General features: G+C 52.3%; 1 protein-coding gene across 2 annotated transcripts in view; it reads right to left on the bottom strand.

The window, feature by feature from the left end:
- Window positions 1-253: 253 nt before the first annotated feature.
- Window positions 254-25,203, bottom strand: part of LOC115085871 (oocyte zinc finger protein XlCOF6-like) — a 34,123-nt gene continuing 9,173 nt past the window's right edge. Inside the window, exons 3-4 of one of the 2 annotated variants that reach the window (XM_029592398.1) lie at window positions 18,788-18,907; window positions 254-3,268 (exon numbers count right to left, since the gene is read on the bottom strand). In XM_029592398.1, coding sequence (XP_029448258.1) covers window positions 1,227-3,268; window positions 18,788-18,907 — 2,162 coding nt within the window. In that variant the 3' untranslated portion in view covers window positions 254-1,226. Of the gene's footprint in view, window positions 3,269-18,787; window positions 18,987-25,203 lie in introns of both variants that reach the window. The other variant, XM_029592399.1, reaches the window with a different exon arrangement.

A 25,203-nucleotide genomic window follows, 5' to 3' on the forward strand; every position in this document is an offset into this window, starting at 1 on the left:
CCGGGAGAGCGGGCGTTCGTCCGCTCTCCCGCGGACTTTACTGAATCGGCCTGTTAGTTTTGAGAGGTGCCCTGCCCACTTCCAGGTTAAGTCTGGCCCACAAATCCTCCTCTCAATCAGTGTTCACCTAAGTGTTAAACCCTGCCCACTGAACCCGCCTCTCAACCAATCAGCATTCACCCCTGATCCAAGCATTCAGCCTAGCTCTGCGCACACCACGCCCCTTTTTGCCCATGGAAATAAGATTTTCAAGATGGCATGCTCTTGACATCCACCCCCTAAACCCTAGCTTATCTTTCTTTTTTTTTTTTGTTTTACAACTTACTTCAGGGCCCGACCTGAAGTTGCGCGTGCCGGCTGCTGCCGGTGCGCGACTCTTCAGGACAGTGTTCAATTAACTACATGTTCATAAAATCCAGCTATTTATTAAGCAGGCTCAGGTAATGTCATTGATTAAATGGCTGCGTCCATGCCCCAACCTCTATAAACAAACATAGCTGCTAACTGAGCATGTTGGGCTTGCCATCATCCAAGATGGCTGCCCCCCTTTTAGCCATGATGTCATATCTTGTAACATCATCCAAGATGGTTGCCCCCTTTCAGCCGAAATCTCATTTCTGTTGACATCATCCAAGCTGGCCGCTGCCATTTTGAAAAACATGTTGCCAAGGGCAAATATGGGTGTGGTTTGCACAGAGTTAGGCTGTATGTCAAAGAGGAAGGATTAAGGCGGGGTAGGAGCTGTGCAGGGGCAGGGCTTGGATTAGGGGTGAATACTGATTGGTCGTGAGGCAAGGCTTAATCCTGAAGTGAACACTGATTGGCTGAGAGGTGGGCAGGGCACCTGTCAAAACAAAGTTTGACAAGTAGTTTATCCTATAACTACTTGCACTAATGTTCTTCTCCAATTCCTTATAGAGACATTTCAGGTACCCTGGAAATATTTTATTTTGGAGCTTCTCCTTTCTGTTTTCTTCATATCTTCACAGTTCCTGTACTTCCACTGTTATTTTCAATTTATTATTACTATAAATTTAGGATCTTCTGATGTTAATGCAGCTTAACTTAGCTTTATGCTTTGGATTTCCTCAATATTTTAATCATCCTTGATTCATTAAGGTATTCTACCAATACTACTTCTGCATACAGTGATTTAACTTTCTCTTCTATATGGTTTTTCCAGGAAGGAGCAGTCATCCTTCTCCTGTTCCTCTGGCCTTGTTTCCTTATTGGCAAGATTCTGCCAGTAATAATGGTTTCTCTTCTGTGTGGCTCCTTTCATGGCATTTCAATTCCGATTTCCAACTGAACCTTTTATTACACTCAATACATATAAAGGGTTTTACTCTTGTGTGGATCTTTTCATGGCTTTTCAGCTCACATTTTGAACTGAAGCATTTATCACAATCAATGCATGTAAATGGTTTCATTCTTGTGTGGATCATTTCATGCTTTTTCAGAACAGATTTGCATCTGAAGCTTTTATCACACTCAGTGCATGTAAACGGTTTCTCACCTGTGTGGATCCGTTCATGACTTTGCAATTCAAATTTGTAACTGAACCTTTTATTACACTCAGTGCATGTAAAAGGTTTCACTCCTGTATGGATCTTTTCATGTTTTTTCAGTTGCCATTTCCAACTGAAGCTTTTATCACACTCAGTGCATGTAAATGGTTTCACTCCTGTGTGGATCCTTTCATGCTTTTTCAGAACATATTTGCAACTGAAGCTTTGATCACATTCATTGCATGTAAATGGTTTCTCTCCTGTGTGGATCCTTTCATGCGTTTTCAGAACCGATTTGCACCTGAAGCCTTTATCACACACATTGCATATAAAAGGCTTCTCTCCTGTGTGAATCCTTTCATGCTTTTTCAGAACAGATTTGCAATGGAAGCTTTTATCACACTCAGTGCATGTAAATGGTTTCTCTCCTGTGTGGATAATTTCATGTCTTTTCAGTTCAAATTTCTGACCAAACCTTTTATTACACTCACTGCATGTAAATGGTTTCACTCCTGTGTGGATCTTTTCATGGTATTTCAGTTCCCATTTCCGACTGAAACTTTTATCACACTCCGTGCATGTAAATGGTTTGACTCCTGTGTGGATCCTTTCATGCTTCTTCAGAACAGATTTGTATCTGAAGCTTTTATCACACCCATGGCATGTAAACGGTTTCTCTCCTGTGTGGATCCTTTCATGGGTTTTCAGAACCGATTTCCAACTGAAGCTTTTATCACACGTATTGCATGTAAATGGTTTCTCTCCTGTGTGGATTCGTCCATGTTTTTTCAGTTTGGATTTGCAATTGAAGGTTTTATCACACTCAGCACATATAAATGATTTCTCTCCTGTTTGCATTCTTTTATGTACCTTCCGTTTGGATTTGCCACTGAAGCTTTTATCACACTCAGAAGATGTGAATAGTTTGTCTCCTGTATGGATCCTTTCATGTCTTTTAAGTTCTGGTTGCCACCTAAAGCTTTTATTACAGTCAGTACATATAAATGGTTTCTCTCCCGTATGGATCCTTTCATGCATGTTCAGGCATGATTTGCGACTGAAGCTTTTATCACACTTAGTGCATGAAAATGGTTTCTCTCCAGTGTGGATCATTTCATGCATTTTGAGTTTGGATTTGTTTTTGAACCTTTTATCACATTTATTGCATGCAAATGGTTTCTCTCCTGTGTGGATTCTTTCATGACTTTTCAGTTGCCATTTTGAACTAAAGCTCTTATCACACTCAGTGCACTTAAATGGTTTCACTCCTGTATGTATTCTTTCATGAGTTTTCAAAACAGATTTGCAACTGTAGCTTTTGGCACACTCAGTACATGTAAATGGTTTTTCTCCTGTGTGGATCCTTTGATGCATTTTCAGTTGGAATTGAAAACTGAAGCTTTTATCACACTCAATACATATAAATGGTTTTACTCCCATGTAGCTCCTTTCATGCTCTTTCAGTTCCATGTTCTTAATTAACATTTTATCACACTCAGCAGAAATGAATGATTTTGCTTCTCTCTGTTCTCTCAGGTGTTGGGTACTTTGCCCACAGGGAGTCACATTCTCAGAGGAGTCTCCTGCTGGGTTTCTCAGCCTTTTCTGTGCCTTGCACTGATTCCAGCAGTTTTCCTCCCAGTCACAACATGGGCAGGTTTCTGTTCCATCTTTCTCTGATACAGTTTTAATCATTTCCAGATGTTTAGTGGGGTCCTCAGGATGTGTCTCCTCGTGTCTTCTCTTGGATTCATCAATCTCTGGATAAGAAAGTAAAGGACAGACATGTGAGGGAGACTCACAACAACAGTAGTCAGGGTTTTCCTAACATTAAATACCTCAGAGGGAACAGGGGTGTAAAGCAGCTGCATCACCTCCTTTCTGCAGCTTTCTGGGGTGAACTAGAGCACATCGCTAGAGCATAAAATTCTCAGAATGTTGCTTTATGTAACTCACGCAAAACAAAAACCACTTTGTAAATTAAATTAAATTTTATTTAAATAGCCATGCGATCTTCAGCACTCAATTCAATATTAATGGCAGCATTCATACACAGCTACCGTTAATCTTGCAAATGCAATCGGTGCTTCGTTGTAATCATAGACCTCATCTGACAGTCTTCACAAAATAGGACAAGAGCGGCACTTCTTCATTTTAAATTATATTTTATGGAATTTTTGTCATATTAAAAGTACTTATCATAGCTATGACTTCTTGCTGTGTCCTTCAATAAAACATTTTCCAAGGGCTATTCAACATTCCACTATCCAAACCTGACGCATCTTCCTGAAACAGATAATTTTCAAAACACGGATCCACGTCAGGTTCTGAGAGCTGAATATCACCTGAGGAATGCTTCATTGAAAGAGACAGGCAACTGTGGTGGAATTTGGGGCCTAGCTGGAGAAGGAGTTTGGTGCATGGCATTCAGGCCCCTGTGGTGGTGTCTGGGGCACGGCCGGCAAAAGAAGTGTGCGCCCTCAGGGTGATGTTTGGGATTAAACAGGCAGAAGGAGAGGGTGCGGATCAGTCAGACCCCTGTGGTGGTATTTTGTGCCTAGCAGGAAAAAAAAAGAGTGTACAAGAGCGGTCCGGCCCCTATGGAGATGTATGGGACCTAGCAGGTAAAAAGGAGTGTGTGCCGTCAGGCTCCTGTGGTGGTGTTTGGAGACTGGCAGGTAGGGGGAGTGTGCAGAGAGTAGTCAGGTCTCTGTGGTGGTGTTTGGCGCATGGCAGGTAGGGGGAGTGTGCAGAGAGTAGTCAGGTCTCTGTGGTGGTGTTTGGAGACTGGCAGGTAGGGGGAGTGTGCAGAGAGTAGTCAGGTCTCTGTGGCGGTGTTTGGAGACTGGCAGGTAGGGGGAGTGTGCAGAGAGTAGTCAGGTCTCTGTGGCGGTGTTTGGAGACTGGCAGGTAGGGGGAGTGTGCAGAGAGTAGTCAGGTCTCTGTGGTGGTGTTTGGAGACTGGCAGGTAGGGGGAGTGTGCAGAGAGTAGTCAGGTCTCTGTGGTGGTGTTTGGAGACTGGCAGGTAGGGGGAGTGTGCAGAGAGTAGTCAGGTCTCTGTGGCGGTGTTTGGAGACTGGCAGGTAGGGGGAGTGTGCAGAGAGTAGTCAGGTCTCTGTGGCGGTGTTTGGAGACTGGCAGGTAGGGGGAGTGTGCAGAGAGTAGTCAGGTCTCTGTGGCGGTGTTTGGCGCATGGCAGGTAGGGGGAGTGTGCAGAGAGTAGTCAGGTCTCTGTGGTGGTGTTTGGCGCATGGCAGGTAGAAGGAGTGTGTGTGCTTTCAGCCCCCTACGGTGGTATTTGGGATCCAAATAGGCAAAAGAATTGTGCACACAGCAGTCAGGCCCTTGTTGTGATGTTTAGGACCTAGCAGGCAGAAGGAGTTAGGGCTGTTCAGTTTGGAGAAGAGACGACTGAGGGGGGGATATGATAGAAGCCTACAAAATCATGAAAGGAGTTGAACAAGTTAATGTAAATCGGTTATTTACTCTCTCAGATAATAGGAGGACCTGGGGGCACTACCTGAAGTTAGCAAGTGGCTCATTTAAAACAAATCGAAGACAATTCTTTTTCGCTCAGCATATAGTTAAGCTCTGGAATTCATTGCCAGAGGATGTGGTTACAGCATTTAGTGTAAGTGGGTTTAAAAAGGTTTGGATAAGTTCCTAGAGGTTAAATCCATAAACTGCTATATTGGTAATTAATAAGCAATATAGAAACATAGAAACATAGAAATGACAGCAGAAGAAGACCAACCGGTCCATCCAGTCTGCCCAGCAAGCTTCACACTTATTTTTTCTCATACTTATCTGTTTCTCTTGGCTCTTAGTAACCTTATGTTCTAATTCCCTTTCACCCCCACTATTAATGTAGAGAGCAGTGATGGAGCTGCTTCCAAGTGAAAGTTTGATTAGTTGGGTAAGCGGCAGCATAGCTCTCTGCCATGAAGCAGAGGGCAATGCTGGAAATGTGTGAAGTATCAGTTTTTCTTTTCCCCTGTCATTGAAGCAGGGAGTCATGCCGGACATGCACCGAAAGTGAAGCATGCCCTGAAAGTCACATTAACTATCATCAAATATTGAAAAGCCTAATAATTGGTAATACCTATAGCCCATGAACCCATCCCTGTTTTTTTCTTTTTTTAATTGGGAGATGGATGCCCTTCATCCTTCTACTCTGTGAAGGTGGACACCTACCACTGGCCACTGGCATCCCGCTCCGTTAATGCCTCTGTGGCTACTGCTGCTCCATGCAGTGTTTTACTACCTGCTCTTTATATGCGTCCTCTAGAACTGATGGATCCCATCCCTGGTTTTTTTTTTATTATTTATTTAATTGGGAGATGACAGCCCTCCATCCTTCCGCTCCGTGAAGGTGGACACCTATCACTGGCCACTGGCATCCCGCTCCGTGAATGCCTCTGTGGCTACTGCCGCTCCGTGCAGTATTTTACTACCTGCTCTTTATATGGACACCTACCACTGGCCACTGGCATCCCGCTCCGTTAATGCCTCTGTGGCTACTGCCGCTCCGTGCAGTATTTTACTACCTGCTCTTTATATGTGTCCTCTAGACCTGATGGATCCCATCCCTGTTTTGTTTTTTGTTATTTAATTGGGAGATGACAGCCCTACATCCTTCCGCTCCATGAAGGTGAATAGTAGCTTGTGATCTGTCTAATGTTTGGGAACTTGCCAGGTACTTGTGACTTGGATTGGCCACTGTTGGAAACAGGATGCTGGGCTTGATGGACCCTTGGTCTGACCCAGTATGGCATGTTCTTATGTTCTTATGAGAGTAGTCAGACCCCAGTTGTGGTATTTGAGGCAGACAAAAGGAGTGTGCACAGAGTAGTGTGGCACCTGTGGTAGTGTTTGAGGCACGGCAGGCAAAAAGAAAGTGTGTTCTGCCAGGCCCCTGTGGTGGTGTTTGGTACCTAGCAGGCAGGAATTTGTACAGAGCTGGCAGACTCCTATGATCTTACGTGGGGCCTACCAGGCAAAATGAGTGGGCAGAGCAGTCAGGTCACTGTGGTGGGGTTTGAGGCCTAGCAGGCAGAAAGAGTGTGCAAAGAGCAGTCGGGGTCCCTATGGTGGTGTTTGGGGCATGTCACGGAAAAGGAGCGGGTGTTTTCAGGCCCCTGTTGTAGCATTTGGGACCTAGCAGGCAGGGGTGTGTGCAGAGCAGTCAGACCCCTTTGGTAGTATTTGCGCCTGGCAGTCAGGAAGAGTCTGAACAGATCAATCAGGACCCTGTGCTGGGGTTAGGGACCTAGCAGGCAGAAGGATTTGTTTCAGAACAGTCAGGCCCCTGCAGTAGTGGTTGGGGTTTGGCAGGTAACAAGATTGTGTGCTGTCTAGCCCCTGTGGTGGTTTTTTGGAGGCAAAATAATGAGTGCTGTCAGACCCCTAAGGTAGTATTTGGATCTTAGCAGACAGATGGAGCGTCTGCAGCGCAGTCTGGCCACTGTAGTGGTGTTTGAGGCATAGCAGGCAGAAGGTGTGTGTGTGCTGTCAGGCCCCTGTGGATGTGTTTGAGGTATAGCAGGTAAAAGGAGTGTGTGCGCTGTCAGGCCCTGTGGATGTGTTTGAGGTATAGCAGGTAAAAGGAGTGTGTGCGCTGTCAGGCCCTGTGGATGTGTTTGAGGTATAGCAGGTAAAAGGAGTGTGTGCGCTGTCAGGCCCTGTGGATGTGTTTGAGGTATAGCAGGTAAAAGGAGTGTGTGCGCTGTCAGGCCCTGTGGATGTGTTTGAGGTATAGCAGGTAAAAGGAGTTTCCCTGTACGTACCTGGATCAGTCCAGACTGTGGGTTATGTCCCCAATCCAGCAGATGGAGTCAGCCCAAAGCTTTGAGGGGGCGTCACCATAAGTACTAGTACCCCCTCTGCAGGAGTTCAGTATCTTCTGACTCCAGCAGATGCGAGTAGGGGAATCTGGGCTTGGTCCCGATCACCCATAACCCTTTTGTCTTTCCCTGGTTTTGGGGTTTTTATTCTCTGTCTTTTGTTAGCACTTGTATTTTGGATCAAGTTGTCTGTCTTTTAAAAAAAAAAAAAAAAAAAAAAAAAAAAAAAAGTTAATTGCTTAATTGGAGAGGCGTGGCTTTCTTGTTGTCCCTCGCTGTCTCTCTCTCTCTCCTTTCCCGGCGATAGTGGTCTCCCCGGGGTAAGTTGCTTTTTTTTGCTGCTGTTATTTTATTTTCTGTTCAGGTGGACGCGGTTGCCGGTGGGACCGGCCTACCAGCGTCTTCTCCCTCTCCCGCGGCCATTTTGCGGCTCCACGTGGGCTGCAGCGGGGAGCAGGGAGATAGTTGTCGGCGGGTTGTGCGGCCAGGAAGGCCCCCCAGCGGCGCCGTTTTCTTCGTCGGCGGGTAGCGCAGGCCATCCGGGCCCCCCCGCAGCGGCGTTTCATCTCGCGGCCCCCCCCCCCCGAGGCCCTGGGTGTTTTTAGCTGCCGGGAACTGTTTCTTCATCGCGATCTCGATGCCGCGGCCGGCGCGTTGCTTGGCCTGCGGCGAGCCTGGATCGCGCGTGTCGAGGGAGGGGATCTGCGCTAGGTGCCTCCCCGGGGGGGAAGGCACGTCTCGGACCCTCACTCATTCTCTCCCTATGGCAGCCTTGCCCGGGCGGCGCGGGCCGGCCCCTCCCCCATTCCTGGCGGGAACGGCGGCCATTTTACATGCGCTGCACCCTGAAGGAGCTCAGGCAGCGCTGGGGGATGGGGAAGCCTGAGGGCTCCCCCCCGAATTTGCTACCGGAGACGGATCCGGAGGAAGACCCGCAGGGGCAGGGTCACCCGGGGCCCCCACCCGCGGGGGTCCCCCCGCGGAGGCCGGGGTTCCCCCCGCGGAGGCCGGGGTTCTCCCCGGAGTTTATCCGCCTGATGCACACAGCGTACCTGCAGGAGCTGGCTGATCCCGCGGGGCCCCCACCAAAGCAACCGAGACCTTCGGTCCTCTCCACGGCCCCCCCCCGCTCCGGCGGGCGTGGGGGCCCCACAGCTCCCCGTACACGCCCGGCTCCCTGTGGCCTCGGGGGGGACTGGGTCGGCCCCAGTTTCCCCTGGGGCGGATCCTGCAGCTTCGGGACAAGGGGACTCTACTTCAGAGGGAGAGGATCCACGCACGCTGCGCCTCTTCCAGCGGGAAGAGCTGGATGACCTAATTCCGCAAATCATTCAGGGGTTGGACCTCGATCCCCCTCCGGACCCGCCAGCTCCCGTTGCACCCGCGGTCGTCACTTCCTCTAAGAAGGGGGATCCCGTACTGGCAGCCCTTCGTCCGAGGGCTCGGGCTTTTCCCATTCACGATTCGTTCCTGCAACTTCTCACCAGGGAATGGGATGCCCCGGAAGCTGCTCTGAAGGGCACCCGCGCCATGGAGAGGCTGTATCCGCTGCCGGAAGATTTCCTGGATCTCATCAAGGTACCCAGGGTGGACTCCGCGGTGTCGGCGGTCACGAAGCGGACGACCATACCGGTGACGGGTGGAGCGGCGCTAAGGGACACGCAGGATCGCAAGTTGGAAGTTTTCCTCAAGCGGGTCTTTGAGGTTTCCGCAGTGGGGCTGCGGGCGGCAATGTGCAGTTCGCTTGCCCAGCGGGCCAGTCTCCTCTGGGTGCAGCTACTGCTCACTTCGCAGGTGTTGCCGCCCGAGGAGGCCGCTCAGGCGGATAGACTGGAAGCGGCGGTGGCATACGGGGCGGACGCCTCCTATGATCTGTTTAGGGTCCTCGCCCGCTCCATGGCCTCGGTGGTGGCGGCACGTCGACTCCTCTGGCTACGCAACTGGGCGGCGGACATGTCCTCCAAATCAAGTCTGGGTTCCCTGCCATTCAGAGGTAAGTTCCTGTTCGGAGAGGATCTGGACCAGATCATCAAATCCCTGGGGGAAAACGCGGTCCATCGCCTGCCGGAAGATAGATATCGATCCACCAGGGCATTCTCGTCCTCCCGGACCAGAGCCAGGGCGCAAAGGCGATACAGGAAGTACAGGCCAGCGGCGGCTAGGCCCTCTGCCTCCAGGTCTCAGCCCTGGGCGCGCTCCTTTCGTGGGCGCCGCCCCGCGCGTTCCGCTCCTACGGCGGGACAACCTTCTCCCAAGTCCTCTCAATGATGTTCAGCTCGCCCACTCCGCCGTCCCCAGGATTGGGGGGCGGCTGGCGTTCTTCTACGAGGAGTGGGCGCGGATCACCTCGGACCAGTGGGTACTGGACACCATAGGACACGGCTACGCGTTGGAGTTTGCCCGCTCTCCAAAGGAACGGTTCATCTTCTCTCCCTGCGGCTCGGACGTCAAGCGAAGGGCGGTGCAGTTGACGCTGGACAGATTGTGGGAGATAGGCGCCATTGTGCCCGTACCCTCCGGAGAGGTGGGCTCGGGCCATTATTCCATCTACTTCGTGGTACCGAAGAAGGACGGGTCCTTCCGCCCCATTCTGGACTTGAAGGAGGTCAACAAATCCCTGCGGGTGGTACGGTTCCGCATGGAAACGCTGCGCTCGGTGATCGCAGCGGTACACCGAGGGGAGTTTCTGGCCTCCTTGGACCTGACGGAGGCCTACCTGCACATTCCCATCCGCCGGGAGCATCATCGGCTTCTACGTTTCAAAATCCTGGACCAGCATTTCCAGTTTGTGGCGCTTCCGTTTGGATTGGCAACGGCCCCGCGCACCTTCACCAAGATCATGGTAGTCGTGGCGGCTGCCCTTCGGAAGGAGGGTGTTCTAGTCCACCCCTATCTGGACGATTGGCTCATCAGAGCGAAGTCTTTTCGGCATGGTCAGGCTGCGGTGGCCAGGGTGATAGAGTTTCTGCAGTCCCTGGGATGGGTGGTCAACTTCTCCAAGAGCTCCCTCGTGCCCTCGCAGCGCTTGGATTTCTTGGGGGCGACCTTCGACACCCGTCTGGGCGCGGTTTTCCTATGCCAGGACAAGGCGCAAGCCCTACGGGAGCACATACAGCGGTTTTCTGCATTACCAGCTCCCACCTCCTGGGACTATCTGCAGCTCCTGGGAGTCATGGGTTCCACCATCGACATGGTCCCTTGGGCATTTGCGCACCTCCGACCTCTGCAACGAGCGCTCCTCTCGCGTTGGAAACCTCTTTCGCAGGACTACCAGGTGATTCTCCCGCTGCCCCAGTTTGCCAGGAACAGCTTCTCCTGGTGGATGGTCCCGGAGAATCTGGCTCGCGGCGTGTCCCTCGATCTTCCAAATTGGATAGTGGTAACCACCGACGCCAGTCTCGTAGGCTGGGGAGCAGTCTGCGACCGCAGCGCCACGCAGGGGACGTGGTCCGCGGAGGAGTCGAGGTGGTCCATCAACCGTCTGGAAACCAGAGCGGTCAGGCTGGCGCTCATCCGCTTCCTGCCTCTTCTTCGGAATCGGGACGTCAGGATCCTGTCCGACAACGCGACAACGGTGGCCTACATCAACCGACAGGGCGGCACTCGCAGCCCGCAGGTCGCGCTAGAGGCAGCGATGCTAATGCAGTGGGCGGAACGGCATCTGGGCCGTCTGGCGGCCTCGCACATCGCGGGAGTAGACAACGTCCAGGCGGATTTCCTCAGTCGCCAGTTTCTGGATCCCGGAGAGTGGTCCCTCTCTGACGAAGCCATGCAGTTGCTGGTCCGGCGGTGGGGATCCCCCCACCTCGATCTCATGGCGTCCGCCCAGAACACCAAGGCGCCTCGCTTCTTCAGTCGCCGGAGAGAACGGGGGGCGGAGGGCGTGGATGCGCTCGCGCTCCCGTGGCCGACCAATCTGCTACTATACGCTTTTCCTCCTTGGCCGCTGGTGGGACGGCTACTCCGACGAGTAGAAGTTCATCAGGGAACTGTGATCTTTGTCGCGCCAGAGTGGCCAAGACGTCCTTGGTTTGCGGATCTCCTCCACCTGGTAATCGACGGACCCATCCGGCTGGGACATCTTCCTCGCCTCCTACACCAGGGACCGGTATTTTTCGACCAGGCAGAACTCTTCTGTCTTGCGGCCTGGCTTTTGAGAGGCGCCGCCTCCGCCGACGGGGGTACCCGGAGGCGGTAGTGTCAACTCTACTGCGGTCTCGGAAGACCTCGACGTCGGTGGCCTATGTCCGTGTTTGGAAGGTGTTCGAGCTGTGGTGTACCGACCGGAACACAAGACCCACGGAGGCGGCTGTCCCGCAGATTCTCCAGTTCCTACAGGCGGGAGTGGACAAGGGGCTCGCTTACAACTCACTTCGGGTTCAAGTGGCCGCTCTTGGTTCCCTCCTGCGGGGAGGGGGATCTCTGTTACGACATCCGGACATCATCCGTTTTCTCAAGGGTGTCAAGCACTTGCGGCCTCCATTGCGGGATCCTTGTCCATCTTGGAGCCTCAACCTGGTACTACGGTCCATGTCGGGACCTCCGTTTGAACCTCTGAGGAGTGCGACGATCAAGGACCTCACTCTCAAGGCGGTGTTCCTGGTAGCCATATGTTCCGCTCGGCGTATTTCGGAGCTGCAGGCTCTGTCCTGTCGAGAGCCTTATCTCCGGTTCTCCGATTCGGGCGTTTCACTTCGTACTGTGCCTTCCTTCCTCCCGAAGGTGGTGTCCGCCTTCCATGTGAATCAGACGGTGGAATTGCCATCTTTCTCTTCATCTGAACCGCGGTCTCTCCGTCTCCTTGACGTCAAGCGTACGCTGCGGTCCTACCTGGAGGCTACGAATGATTTTCGAACTTCGGACCACCTCTTCGTCCTTTGGTCTGGTCCCCGGAAAGGGTCCCAGGCCTCGAAGACGACTATTGCCAGATGGCTGAAGGCCGGCATTGCCGCTTCCTACATCGGGACGGGGCGGACTCCCCCACCCGGTATTGTGGCGCATTCTACACGCTCTCAGGCGGCCTCCTGGGCGGAGAGCCACTCGGTATCGTCGCAGGAAATCTGTAGAGCGGCCACCTGGAAATCGTTGCACACGTTCTCGAGACACTACAGACTACACCTCGCCTCGTCCGTCCATGGACACTTTGGCGAACAGGTTCTCCGAGCAGGCCTTGCAGGATCCCACCCGGGTTAGGGAAGCTTGGGTACATCCCACGGTCTGGACTGATCCAGGTACGTACAGGGAAAAGAAAATTATTACTTACCTGCTAATTTTCGTTCCTGTAGTACCATGGATCAGTCCAGACGCCCACCGCATATGGGTTCTACTCCTGCTCTGCTGTCTTTCGGGCTGATTCTCCTCAGCTGTTCTTCATGTTACAGTAGTGCCTTCCTGTTGTTGTTTTTCACGTGTGTCCCGTCTTCACTGTTGATGGAGGTTGACACGCTATATTCGTGACCCCCACCCGTTGGTGGGATGGTTCCAGTTTTTCTCTATTTCACTTCAGCGGCTTATTGTTGCCGTCTTGTTTCAACTTGATCCAATTGGGAGTTTTCTGTTTACTCGGGCTCTGATATACTCGATACTGAACTCCTGCAGAGGGGGTACTAGTACTTATGGTGACGCCCCCTCAAAGCTTTGGGCTGACTCCATCTGCTGGATTGGGGACATAACCCACGGTCTGGACTGATCCATGGTACTACAGGAACGAAAATTAGCAGGTAAGTAATAATTTTCTTGTGTGCGCTGTCAGGCCCTGTGGATGTGTTTGAGGTATAGCAGGTAAAAGGAGTGTGTGCGCTGTCAGGCCCTGTGGATGTGTTTGAGGTATAGCAGGTAAAAGGAGTGTGTGCGCTGTCAGGCCCTGTGGATGTGTTTGAGGTATAGCAGGTAAAAGGAGTGTGTGCGCTGTCAGGCCCTGTGGATGTGTTTGAGGTATAGCAGGTAAAAGGAGTGTGTGCTGTCAGGCCCCTGTGGATGTGTTTGAGGTATAGCAGGTAAAAGGAGTGTGTGCGCTGTCAGGCCCCTGTGGATGTGTTTGAGGCATAGCAGGTAAAAGGAGTGTGCGCTGTCAGGCCCCTGTGGATGTGTTTGAGGCATAGCAGGTAAAAGGATTGTGCGCTGTCAGGCCCCTGTGGATGTGTTTGAGGTATAGCAGGTAAAAGGAGTGTGTGCGCTGTCAGGCCCCTGTGGATGTGTTTGAGGCATAGCAGGTAAAAGGAGTGTGTGCTGTCAGGCCCCTGTGGATGTGTTTGAGGTATAGCAGGTAAAAGGAGTGTGTGCGCTGTCAGGCCCCTGTGGATGTGTTTGAGGCATAGCAGGTAAAAGGAGTGTGCGCTGTCAGGCCCCTGTGGATGTGTTTGAGGTATAGCAGGTAAAAGGAGTGTGTGCGCTGTCAGGCCCTGTGGATGTGTTTGAGGTATAGCAGGTAAAAGGAGTGTGTGCGCTGTCAGGCCCTGTGGATGTGTTTGAGGTATAGCAGGTAAAAGGAGTGTGTGCGCTGTCAGGCCCTGTGGATGTGTTTGAGGTATAGCAGGTAAAAGGAGTGTGTGCTGTCAGGCCCCTGTGGTGGTGTTTGAGGCATAGCAGGTAAAAGGAGTGTGTGCGCTGTCAGGCCCCTGTGGTGGCGTTTGAGGCATAGCAGGTAAAAGGAGTGTGTGCTGTCAGGCCCTGTGGATGTGTTTGAGGTATAGCAGGTAAAAGGAGTGTGTGCGCTGTCAGGCCCTGTGGATGTGTTTGAGGTATAGCAGGTAAAAGGAGTGTGCGCTGTCAGGCCCCTGTGGATGTGTTTGAGGTATAGCAGGTAAAAGGAGTGTGTGCGCTGTCAGGCCCTGTGGATGTGTTTGAGGTATAGCAGGTAAAAGGAGTGTGTGCGCTGTCAGGCCCTGTGGATGTGTTTGAGGTATAGCAGGTAAAAGGAGTGTGCGCTGTCAGGCCCCTGTGGATGTGTTTGAGGTATAGCAGGTAAAAGGAGTGTGTGCGCTGTCAGGCCCTGTGGATGTGTTTGAGGTATAGCAGGTAAAAGGAGTGTGTGCGCTGTCAGGCCCTGTGGATGTGTTTGAGGTATAGCAGGTAAAAGGAGTGTGTGCTGTCAGGCCCCTGTGGTGGTGTTTGAGGCATAGCAGGTAAAAGGAGTGTGTGCTGTCAGGCCCCTGTGGTGGTGTTTGAGGCATAGCAGGTAAAAGGAGTGTGTGTGCTGTCAGGCCCCTGTGGTGGTGTTTGAGGCATAACAGGTAAAAGGAGTGTGTGCTGTCAGGCCCCTGTGGATGTGTTTGAGGCATAGCAGGTAAAAGGAGTGTGTGCGCTGTCAGGCCCTGTGGATGTGTTTGAGGTATAGCAGGTAAAAGGAGTGTGTGCTGTCAGGCCCCTGTGGTGGTGTTTGAGGCATAACAGGTAAAAGGAGTGTGTGCTGTCAGGCCCCTGTGGATGTGTTTGAGGCATAGCAGGTAAAAGGAGTGTGTGTGCTGTCAGGCCCCTATGGATGTGTTTGAGGCATAGCAGGCAGAAGGTGTGTGTGTGCTGTCAGGCCCCTGTGGTGGTGTTTGAGGCATAGCAGGCAGAAGGTGTGTGTGTGCTGTCAGGCCCCTATGGATGTGTTTGAGGCATAGCAGGCAGAAGGTGTGTGTGTGCTGTCAGGCCCCTATGGATGTGTTTGAGGCATAGCAGGCAGAAGGTGTGTGTGTGCTGTCAGGCCCCTGTGGTGGTGTTTGAGGCATAGCAGGTAAAAGGAGTGTGTGCGCTGTCAGGCCCCTGTGGTGGTGTTTGAGGCATAACAGGTAAAAGGAGTGTGTGCTGTCAGGCCCCTGTGGATGTGTTTGAGGCATAGCAGGTAAAAGGAGTGTGTGCGCTGTCAGGCCCTGTGGATGTGTTTGAGGTATAGCAGGTAAAAGGAGTGTGTGCTGTCAGGCCCCTGTGGTGGTGTTTGAGGCATAACAGGTAAAAGGAGTGTGTGCTGTCAGGCCCCTGTGGATGTGTTTGAGGCATAGCAGGTAAAAGGAGTGTGTGTGCTGTCAGGCCCCTATGGATGTGTTTGAGGCATAGCAGGCAGAAGGTGTGTGTGTGCTGTCAGGCCCCTGTGGTGGTGTTTGAGGCATAGCAGGCAGAAGGTGTGTGTGTGCTGTCAGGCCCCTATGGATGTGTTTGAGGCATAGCAGGCAGAAGGTGTGTGTGTGCTGTCAGGCCCCTATGGATGTGTTTGAGGCATAGCAGGCAGAAGGTGTGTGTGTGCTGTCAGGCCCCTGTGGTGGTGTTTGAGGCATAGCAGGCAGAAGGTGTGTGTGTGCTGTCAGGCCCCTGTGGTGGTGTTTGAGGCATAGCAGGCAGAAGGTGTGTGTGTGCTGTCAGGCCCCTGTGGTGGTGTTTGAGGCATAACAGGCAAAAGGTGTGTGTGCTGTCAGGCCCCTGTGGTGGTGTTTGAGGCATAGCAGGCAGAAGGTGTGTGTGCTGTCAGGCCCCTGTGGTGGTGTTTGAGGCATAGCAGGCAGAAGCTTTGTGTGCTGTCAGGCCCCTGTGTGGTAATTGAGGCCTAGCTGTCAGAAGCAGTGGATGTTTTTCAATTAAGCCCTTGTGGTGGTGTTTTGAACCTAGCAGGCAGAAGGAGTGTGTTTGACCGCTGTGGTCATATCTGGGGCATGGCAAGCAGATGCAGTGTGCGCTATCAGGCTCCTGTGGGGGTAATTCAGGCCTACCAGTCAGAAGCAGTGGATGCATTTCAGTCAGGTCCCTGTAGTGATTAGTGGGCGCATGGCAAGAAGACAGGCAGAGCAGCAACAAGGCCTTCAAAGTGCTTTCATTCATTTTGCCACTTGCATGGCAAATCTGGAAGCTCAAGGAAAGGCAGATTGATTTTCAAGAACACTTTGTTTTCCATCAGCTGTGGTGACATCCTTGAGTGATGAGGGCTCATGATGCCTCCGTCATCAAAAAGACTCATTCATTAAGCACAATAATTGGACAGGACAGATATTGCTGAGCTACTCTGGCTAGGTCTGGCCAGATGGAAGACTTGTGTGACCAATGTGCCAGTTAATCTGTGTCCATGACCTCAATAGCCTGTCTCAGAAATGTATCCTGGTGTCCCCTTTGCTTGGGTAGGCTGACAGACTTTGGGGTAGATTTTTAATCCTACGCGCGCGCATTCATGTGCACGCCGGCGAGCGCATGTTTTAAAATCTGGGGGCCACGGGCGCAAGGCGGGGTACTAATGCTATTTTTACGCAGCGATGAATCCCGGCCTTCCCTTCCCCTCTACCTGACCTCCCCTTCCCTTCTCCTCCCCGCTGCCTAAATCTAACCTATTTTACTTTTTTTTTTAATTTTTTTAAGTTGCTGCTCCTCCTGCACAGAAGCAACGTGCGCGCGCCAGCTGACCACCGGCGCGCGCTTCCTCAGCACAGTGGTAAATGGCGGCTGTACCGGCCGCCTCCAGCCCCGCCCCTCCCTTTTCCTTCGGCCCGGCACTTCTGTGCGTAACGGGCCGAAGGAAAAGGGAGGGGCGGGGCTTTCAAAATGTGCACGGCGCGAGCGCGCAAGGCCCAGCCACGCACGTAACCCCAATTTTTTATGCGCGTGGCCGATTAAAAATGTCCCCGTTTCTTTCCAGCTGCTTTCATTATAGCCTGTGCTAGAGAAGAGGATTCTTTACGGGCAATGTGGCTTTGGCATGCTGAAGCAGAGGAGGAAGCACTAGGTGACAGGGGGCTGCTCCTACTTGCACTACTGTCCGAGGGGCCCCACTGCTCCACCCCTACCCTGCCTCAGCTCCTGTTCGCTGACCTTCTCTGGCAGCATGTTCTTCAGATGTGGCAGACTATTAGACTGGAGGGAAAGCCGCCCTCTTACAGGGGGGGGGGGATCATAAAATGTAGCGAGCATGTGTGTGTTATTTTTTGGTGCGAGGTCGTAGTCTCTTGTCACCTGCTTTTGCAAGGAGTCCAGATGGCACAGCACCACATCCGTCATTCCCTCTTCCTGTTGAAAGCCCTCCAACTTTGCCTCCAGGATATTTACTATGGGGATGACCAGCGGCGGACTCACGATTTCGGACCGGCCCGGGTATTCGCCGCCCAGGCCGGCCCAGGACACGTCACGTGGTCTGCCGAGCGCGGCTCTGTCACGGCCGCGCAGGGCGGACCACGTGACTGGAGCGATCGGCCCACCGGGGGATGCCCGATGCCCCGATAGGCCAATCCGCCCCTGGGGATGACATCACCCGAGGTGGCACTCCTGGAACTCAGCTCCTCCCTGTCACTCTTAAAGGGGACTCTGCCCCAGGACAGATCACGAAGGGGTGTCTGCTGCTCTGCTAACCTCTGCCGCCCCATAAAGGGAGAATTCCGGTGGGTGCTGATATCCCGAAGTGAGAGGAATGGGAGGCATCTCTGAATCATCCGGCTTTTCACGGAGAACCAGCTCCACCTTTCACACTTCTGGGGCAGTGCCCAGCTATTCCCCTGCACATCTCTAGCAACTCCTGCAGGTAAACATTTTCTTGATGCTTGGACCCCAGGTTTAGGTGCAGGTTGTGAGCAAAACATCAGCCCCCCCCCCCTGAAATCTCCCATCGGAATTTGCCTTTACCATATCTGGGCCATTCTCAGTCACAAAGAAACCTGCATTTCGAGTCCCGACTCTCTGCTCTAGTTGCCAGCCCTCCGGTATCGCTCGAATGGCTGCTAAAACATGGGCTAAGGCACGGGCCTCCTCCGTCAAGTGAAGCCAACCCAAAGCGATATTCAGCACTCCACCAGCAGAAGCCAATTCATAGCCCTGAAGCAAATCTTTCTCTGGACTTGAATCCGCATCGGGTCCTGACAGTGCAACGGAGACAGCTGGAAGCTGCAGCTATGATAAACAATTTTAATTGCAAATAAAAACAAAAGTTCCAGAAAAGGTAATTTAAAATGGATTAAGAAGCTCCCTAAGAACACGAGCAACGCTCTTTCTGTGAAACTGATGCCAGAGGATGGGATCAGCCGCAGCTTCTGGAAGGCCAATGGAAGAGGACATGTCATTTTTATTTTTTTAATTTCAGTTTTAAGCAATGCTGTGACATTAATTTTTCCCATAGAGACAAAATGGGAGAAAACCTTTTGTAAATAGGCTTCTTAGACTGTAAGTCCCCTGGGGACAGGGAAATACCAACAGTACCTGAATGTAACACCTTGAGCTACCAATGGAGAAAGAAAAAGACTTAAAAGGACTCTGTAAGCTCAAATACCACAGGGAAAACACAAAAGGTATCTGAAGACCCCGACCCTTCATTCTATGGCTTTGGGTATCTGAATATGAATAAATGACCCAGGCACAAGCACTGCCTGTCACAGACACCCTGTGAGTGATTCCAGAGATCTGCAGAGGAGCTTGTGAAGGGGTCTCTGCACTTCCACTCTCCAGCTCAGCAGTTTGACCCCGTTCCCTCTTATTCCTGCACTCACCTGAGCAGCTGCTTTTCCCAGTGCCTCCTTCCTCTGATCCCGGCTCAGCCCTGATGTACGGCTCTTCCCCTCGCTCAATGTGGGATATAATCTCAGGGGTGATGGTCGGGGAGCCTGTTCCTGGGGTAAGAGCACTGCATTAGGTTTCTCACAGTCACTCAGTATAATATCACTGCTCATTTTCTGCAGGAGGATTGCACTAAAGGGAAAGATGCATTGAGAGAGACATTCAGATACCTTGTGGGCTGCACCAGGGCCCCAGAATGGGACGTTTTCTATAGAAAAAGGCTCCAGGTACAGAGGTGGAAGGAGGGAGGATCAGAGGAAACAGGAGGAAATATTTCTTCACTGAGAGGGCAGTGAAGGCCTGAGAGAGCTGAGCAGAGATGGAAGAAAGCACAACAGGGACAGAAACTGAGCAGGTTAGGGGCAGATCCTGAGGGAGCTGGTGATGGGAGAGCAGATTTGGGTAGGATCAGTTGTGACACACCAGGTAGCGTGGAGGGGGAAGCCCCCTGGGAGAACAAGTCATAAACTAACAAAAAGCTACTGTGCAATTATTAGAAGAACATTTACCTCAACAATCTCCAAAAATGGAGAAATTACTTACCTGATAATTTTGTTTTCCTTAGTGTAGACAGATGGACTCAGGACCAATGGGTATAGTGTGCTCCTGATAGCAGTTGGAGACGGATCAGATTTCAATCTGACCTCAGCCCTAGTACATATACCCCTGCAGGAAGTGCAGATCCTCAGTATTCTCCTCGAAAAGCAATCGTGGATATGTGTGTGTTTGGATAACTTGATTTACTTAAACTGGTTGACGTGATTTCTAGCTGGAGACCGCCAGTGCACTCAACCGAGAAGCGCCAACACCCTGCAACTATGGATGTCCTAACTAGGGGTAAGGTCTGGCTTACCCGTGCTTGTCTTGCTCTCGAGGATTGTGATTGTCACCCGAGGTTTCTGTATTTTGGGGCAGCTGTGGGCGGGGATGCTGAGTCCATTTGTCCACACTAAGGAAAACAAAATTATCAGGTAAGTAATTTCTCCATTTCCTAGCGTGTAGCAGATGGACTCAGGACCAATGGGATGTACAAAAGCTACTCCCTAACTGGGTGGGAGGCTGCCCGTGGCCCACTTAGTACTGCCCTTGCGAGCGCTGTGTCCTCCCGAGCCTGGACATCCAGGCGGTAGAACCTCGAGAAGGTGTGGATGGAGGACCATGTCGCCGCCCGACAGATCTCGGCGGGTGACAGAGTCTTGGTTTCCACCCAGGACACTTCCTGGGCCCTTGTGGAATGGGCCTTGACTTGTAGAGGTGGAGGCTTGCCTGCCTCTACGTAGGCCGCCTTGATTACATCTTTGATCCAGCGGGCTATGGTTGCTCGCGAGGCCGCTTCCCCTTGTTTCTTTCCGCTGTGAAGGATGAAGAGGTGGTCCGTCTTTCGTACGGATTCCGATCTTTCCAGGTATCGGACTAGGAGTCTGCCGACGTTCAGATGGTGAAGAAGGCGTGAGTCTTCCGAGTCCTTATGCTCATCTGGAGATGGCAGCGAGATGGTTTGGTTTAGATGGAAATGAGAAACCACCTTTGGAAGGAAGGAGGGAACAGTGCGGAGCTGTATGGATCCCGGTGTAAATCTGAGGAACGGTTCCCGACAGGATAGTGCTTGAAGTTCGGAGATGCGACAGGCTGAACATATTGCCACTAGGAATGCAGTCTTCAAGGTCAGGAGCCGTAGTGACAGACCGCGGGTAGGTCTGAAGAAAGCTCACGCCAGGAAGTCGAGTACTAGATTGAGATTCCATAGGGGCACCAGCCACTTTAGTGGTGGTCGGATTTGTTTGACCCCTCTCAGGAAATGGAATACGTCTGGATGGGATGATAGCGTGATGCTGTCCACTTTGGCTCTGAAGCAGGCCAGTGCGGCCACTTGAACCTTGATGGAGTTGAGAGACAACCCCTTCTTCAAGCCGTCCTGCAGAAATTCCAGGATCATGGGGATTTTGACTGTCTGAGGGAGGATGTCGCAGTCCTCACAACAGGCTTCAAATATTCTTCATATTTGTTTGTAGGTTAGAGACATGGAAAACTTGCGTACTCAGAGTAAGGTGTCAATCACTGCCTCCAAGTATCCGCTCTTCTTCAGGCGAGTCCTCTCAATGGCCAGACCGTAAGAGAGAATAGAGTTGGATCTTCGTGGCGGATCGGTCCTTACTGGAGCAGGTCCCTGTGTGATGGTATTTTATTTATTTATTTATTTTATTTATTTACAAACTTTTCTATACCGTCGCTAAGTCATGTACCATCGCAACGGTTTACAAATAGGCACAAAATAAGGTATATATAGGTAGTTTATCGTACATTCTAACAAGTGCCAGTTAAGAATGGTAGACACAGAGGGTTCGCCCGCCAGAAGTCTTCGCATGTCTGCGTACCATGGCCTTCTTGGCCAGTCTGGGGCCACTAGCAGTACTAGCCGCCTGTGGTGTTCTATCTTGCGGATGATCCCACCCAGTAGTGGCCATGGGGGAAATGCGTACAACAGGTCTTCCTGTGGCCAAGTCTGGACGAGGGCATCAATTCCCTGGGATTGTGGTTCTCGTCTGCAGCTGAAGAACTTGGGAAGTTGGGCACTGGACTGGGTTGCCAGAAGATCCATGGCTGGTGTTCCCCAGCAGTTTACTGGAAGGCTGTAGTCGACAGCCTCCATTCCCCTGGGTCTAGACTCTCTCTGCTGAGGTAATCCACAGTGAAGTTGTCTTTTCCTGCGATGTGGGCAGCTGAGATCCCTTATAGGTTTGCCTCCGCCCATGTTAGGGGGTCTATTTCCAGGGACACCTGTTGGCTTCTGGTTCCTCCCTGGTGGTTGATGTAGGCAACTGTTGTGGCGTTGTCCGACATGACTCTCACCGATTCGCCCCAGAGACTATGACTGAATTGAAGGCAGGCTAGTCTGACTGCCCGAGCTTCCAGTTGGTTGATGTTCCATCCCAACTCTTCCTCGTCCCATTGCCCCATGGCAGTCAGTTCCTGGCAGTGGGCTCCCCATCCTCATACTCTCTCATCGCTGGTGAGCAAAACCCAGGTTGGTGGGGATAGCCTTACTCCCATGCTCAGATGGTCTTCTTGTAGCCACCATTGGAGCTGGGTCCACACCTCTGCCGGTAGCTGGAGGCGAACGGAGTAGTTCTGGGACATCGGGTTCCATCATGACAGTAGGGAACGTTGTAGTAGTCGCATGTGGGCCCTTGCTCATGGGACAACTACTAGTGTTGATGTCATGAGGCTGAGGACCTGGAGGTAGTCCCATATCTTGGGGCGGAAACAGGTCAACAGTTTCTCAACTGGTCCATCAGTTTCCTTCTCCTTGTAAGGGGAAGAATGACCTTATCTTATTTGGTGTCGAACTGGACTCCCAGGTATTCTAGTGATTGGGAGGGCTGCAGGCAGCTCTTGGTTGCGTTGACATTCCACCCGAGATTCTGCAGTAGATTCTTGACTCTGGTGGTTGCCTGGTGACTTTCCTCTGGAGATTTTACCCTGACCAACCAATCGTCCAGGTATGGATGTACGAGGATATTCCTTCTTTCCTCAGTGTCGCCACACTACAACCATGATTTTGGTGAACGTTTGAAAGTGACGGTCCAGAATTGCGAAGAGTAGAAAGCGCTGATGATCGTGATGGACCAGGATGTGAAGATAGGCTTCTGACAGATCCAGAGAGGTCAGGAATTCTCCCGGCTGTACTGCCCTTATGACAAAGCGTAGGGTTTCCATGTGGAAGTGAGGAACTCTCAGGTAGCGATTGATGGACTTGAGGTCCAGGATGGTCCGGAACATTCCCTCTTTCTTGGGGACGATAAAATAGATGGAATAGTGCTCAGTATTTTGTTGGTGCGTGGGCACCGGTATTATCGCCCTCAGGGTGAGCAGTTTTGTCAGAGTGGTTTCCACCGCCGTCCTCTTGGAGGGGGCGGTGGAAACCACTCTGGTAATTTCACAAATTTGTTTGGAGGGATGTTGTGGAAGCCCAGGTGGTATCCCTCTCGAATGATGGTTAGGACCCACTTGTCCGACGTTATCTCGAACCATCTTTGGTAGAATAGGGCAAGCCTGCCCCCTATGGCTTCTTCCAGTGGATGGGTCTGTTGATTCTCATTGTGGGGTGCAGTTGGGGCCTGGACCTGAGCCAGCTCCCCTCTTGTTGTGTCTGTTCCGAAAGGACTGGCCCCTGCCTGCGGGGCGAGGTGCTTGATATGTATTTTTGTATGGTCTAAAACGCTGTGATCCTCTGCCCTTGGATATTCGGGGAGAGGGGTGTTGGTTTCTTTTGTTCCTGTTCTCAGGTAACTGAGGTACTGGGGATTCGCCCCATTTGTCGGCTAACTTCTCCAGTTAGCTTCCGAACAGGAAGGCACCTTTAAAAGGCGTCCTCGTGAGTTTCGTCTTGGAAGTCGCATCGGCTGACCAACTTCGGAGCCAGAGTTGCCTTCTGGCTGCCATTATGGATGAGACGCCCCTGGCTGAGGTGCACACCAGGTCAGAGGTCGCATCCGTGAGGAAAGATATCGCCAGTTCTAATGTTTCGACGGACATGGTTGCGTCCCTGGACAGTGACAAGCAGGCACGTGTCACCACGGCGCAGCAGGCAGCGATCTGCAGGGACATAGCTATGACGTCAAATGACTGTTTGAGGATGGATTCCTGACGTCTGTCCTGGGCATCCTTGAGTGCAGCTCCTCCTTTGACTGGAATGGTGGTGGGCTTTGAGACCACGCAGACCATGGCGTTCTTTGGCTGATGGTTCCAGAGGATATAGGGCTTCTAGGACTCGTCCTCCTTTGAAGCTGGCCTCCGGGGCATTCCATTCCAGGTCAATCAGTTGTTGTACGGCCTGCAGCATTGGGAAATGGCATGAGGCCTGATGGAGCCCGACCAAAACCGGGTTCGTCTTCGGCTCCGCTGCGGAGCTTGAACCTGGGATGGCCAGCGTCTTCAGGCTCAGAGACACGAGGTCTGATAGCTTGTCTTTGGAGAAGAAACCATCATGGTTTGGTATGGTTCCGTCCCTGGAGAGATTTCCCCTTCCTCCAGGGAGTCCGGCTCTTCCTCCGAGGTGTCTGTATCCCCCTAAGGGGAAGCTTTTGCCCGGAGGAGGCACGTCTCGGGGAGGATGAGAGGGGCCTGGAAGGTTTTGTTCTTCTGGTGGAAACTGAGGCTGTGTCACAGGTGGCGCCGACTGCGCCTGGACGAAGGTTTGCAGCCCTTTGAAGAATTGCACCCAGGAAAAGGTTCCTGGGTCCATATTGAATCCAGCGGTGTTTCCAGAGGAGCCCATTGGAGGAGGGCCGGAGCCGGGGATAGAGAGGTCCGGGGGTACTATCATTGGTGGAGCGGATTCCTCTACTGGCTGAGGGGGGCCTTGCTTCGGTTCCCCCTGAGTCTCCTCACACCGCAGGCATAGGGCAGAGGCCACTTCATGTTGGGAAGCTCTCAAGTGGCAGGCTGGGCAGAGGGCTTGTCCCTTGGCTTTCTTGGCTGGCGGTGCCATGATTTGTGTGCATGGAGTGATTCAAACTCGTCTATGCACGTATGTGCGCTCGCCGGGAGGCTTTTTGTGCATTCCGAGTGCGCAGACGCTGTGTGTGCAAGATGTGCGTGCAGGCCTGCGCTTGACGAGATGCGCGCGTCGCTGTGCGCACAGGCTATTTTGTGCGCCCGGCACCGTGAACGTGCCGCTGTGCGCATCGCTGTGCGCACAAGTAGTTATGTGTGCCCGGCTCGCCGCTGTGCGCACGGCTCAGTTGTGCGCACAAGACGGCGATCAAGGGGGGGAAATGGCGCCGATGACCACGCGGGCAAGATGGCGACCACCCCCAGAGGGTCTCCACGTGGAAGGACCCTTGAGCCGGATTGGGGTCTAGCCCGGATGGGGCTGATCAACCCGATGAGACAGACGCCGGATGGCGACCTGTACTGTTGTCCGAGACTCGGAGACTTTAATAAAGTTTTCTACCTTTCCTTGTCTCGGTGCTTCCCGGTCTCGTGCCGGGCGGTCTCCGGCTGCGGGGGGAGAGGGAAAATATCTTCACTGCCGCGCTCGGTCTTGCACCCGCTGCCTCTCATCCACTCCTGTTTCTGTGGGCTAAGTCCACGACAGGAACCGGCTACTGGACCGAGGCCTACCTCTGAGGGATCTCGGAAATCACCTCAGGAATTCTCAACCGGGGGAGGAACCCTTAGATATCACCGCAGGAGAGTGGGGCTCGTCTTGTAGAGGTAAGATTTTCTTTCTTCTTTGATTTGGATTTCGTCTAACGCTGTGCAAGGGTGTGTAGAGTCCCAAGCTGCTAAGGAGACGGAGAAATACTGAAGAGCTGCACTTCCTGCAGGGGTATATGTACTAGGG

The sequence above is a fragment of the Rhinatrema bivittatum genome, chromosome 2, assembly GCF_901001135.1.
Source record: "Rhinatrema bivittatum chromosome 2, aRhiBiv1.1, whole genome shotgun sequence".
In the NCBI taxonomy this organism is placed as follows: domain Eukaryota; kingdom Metazoa; phylum Chordata; class Amphibia; order Gymnophiona; family Rhinatrematidae; genus Rhinatrema; species Rhinatrema bivittatum.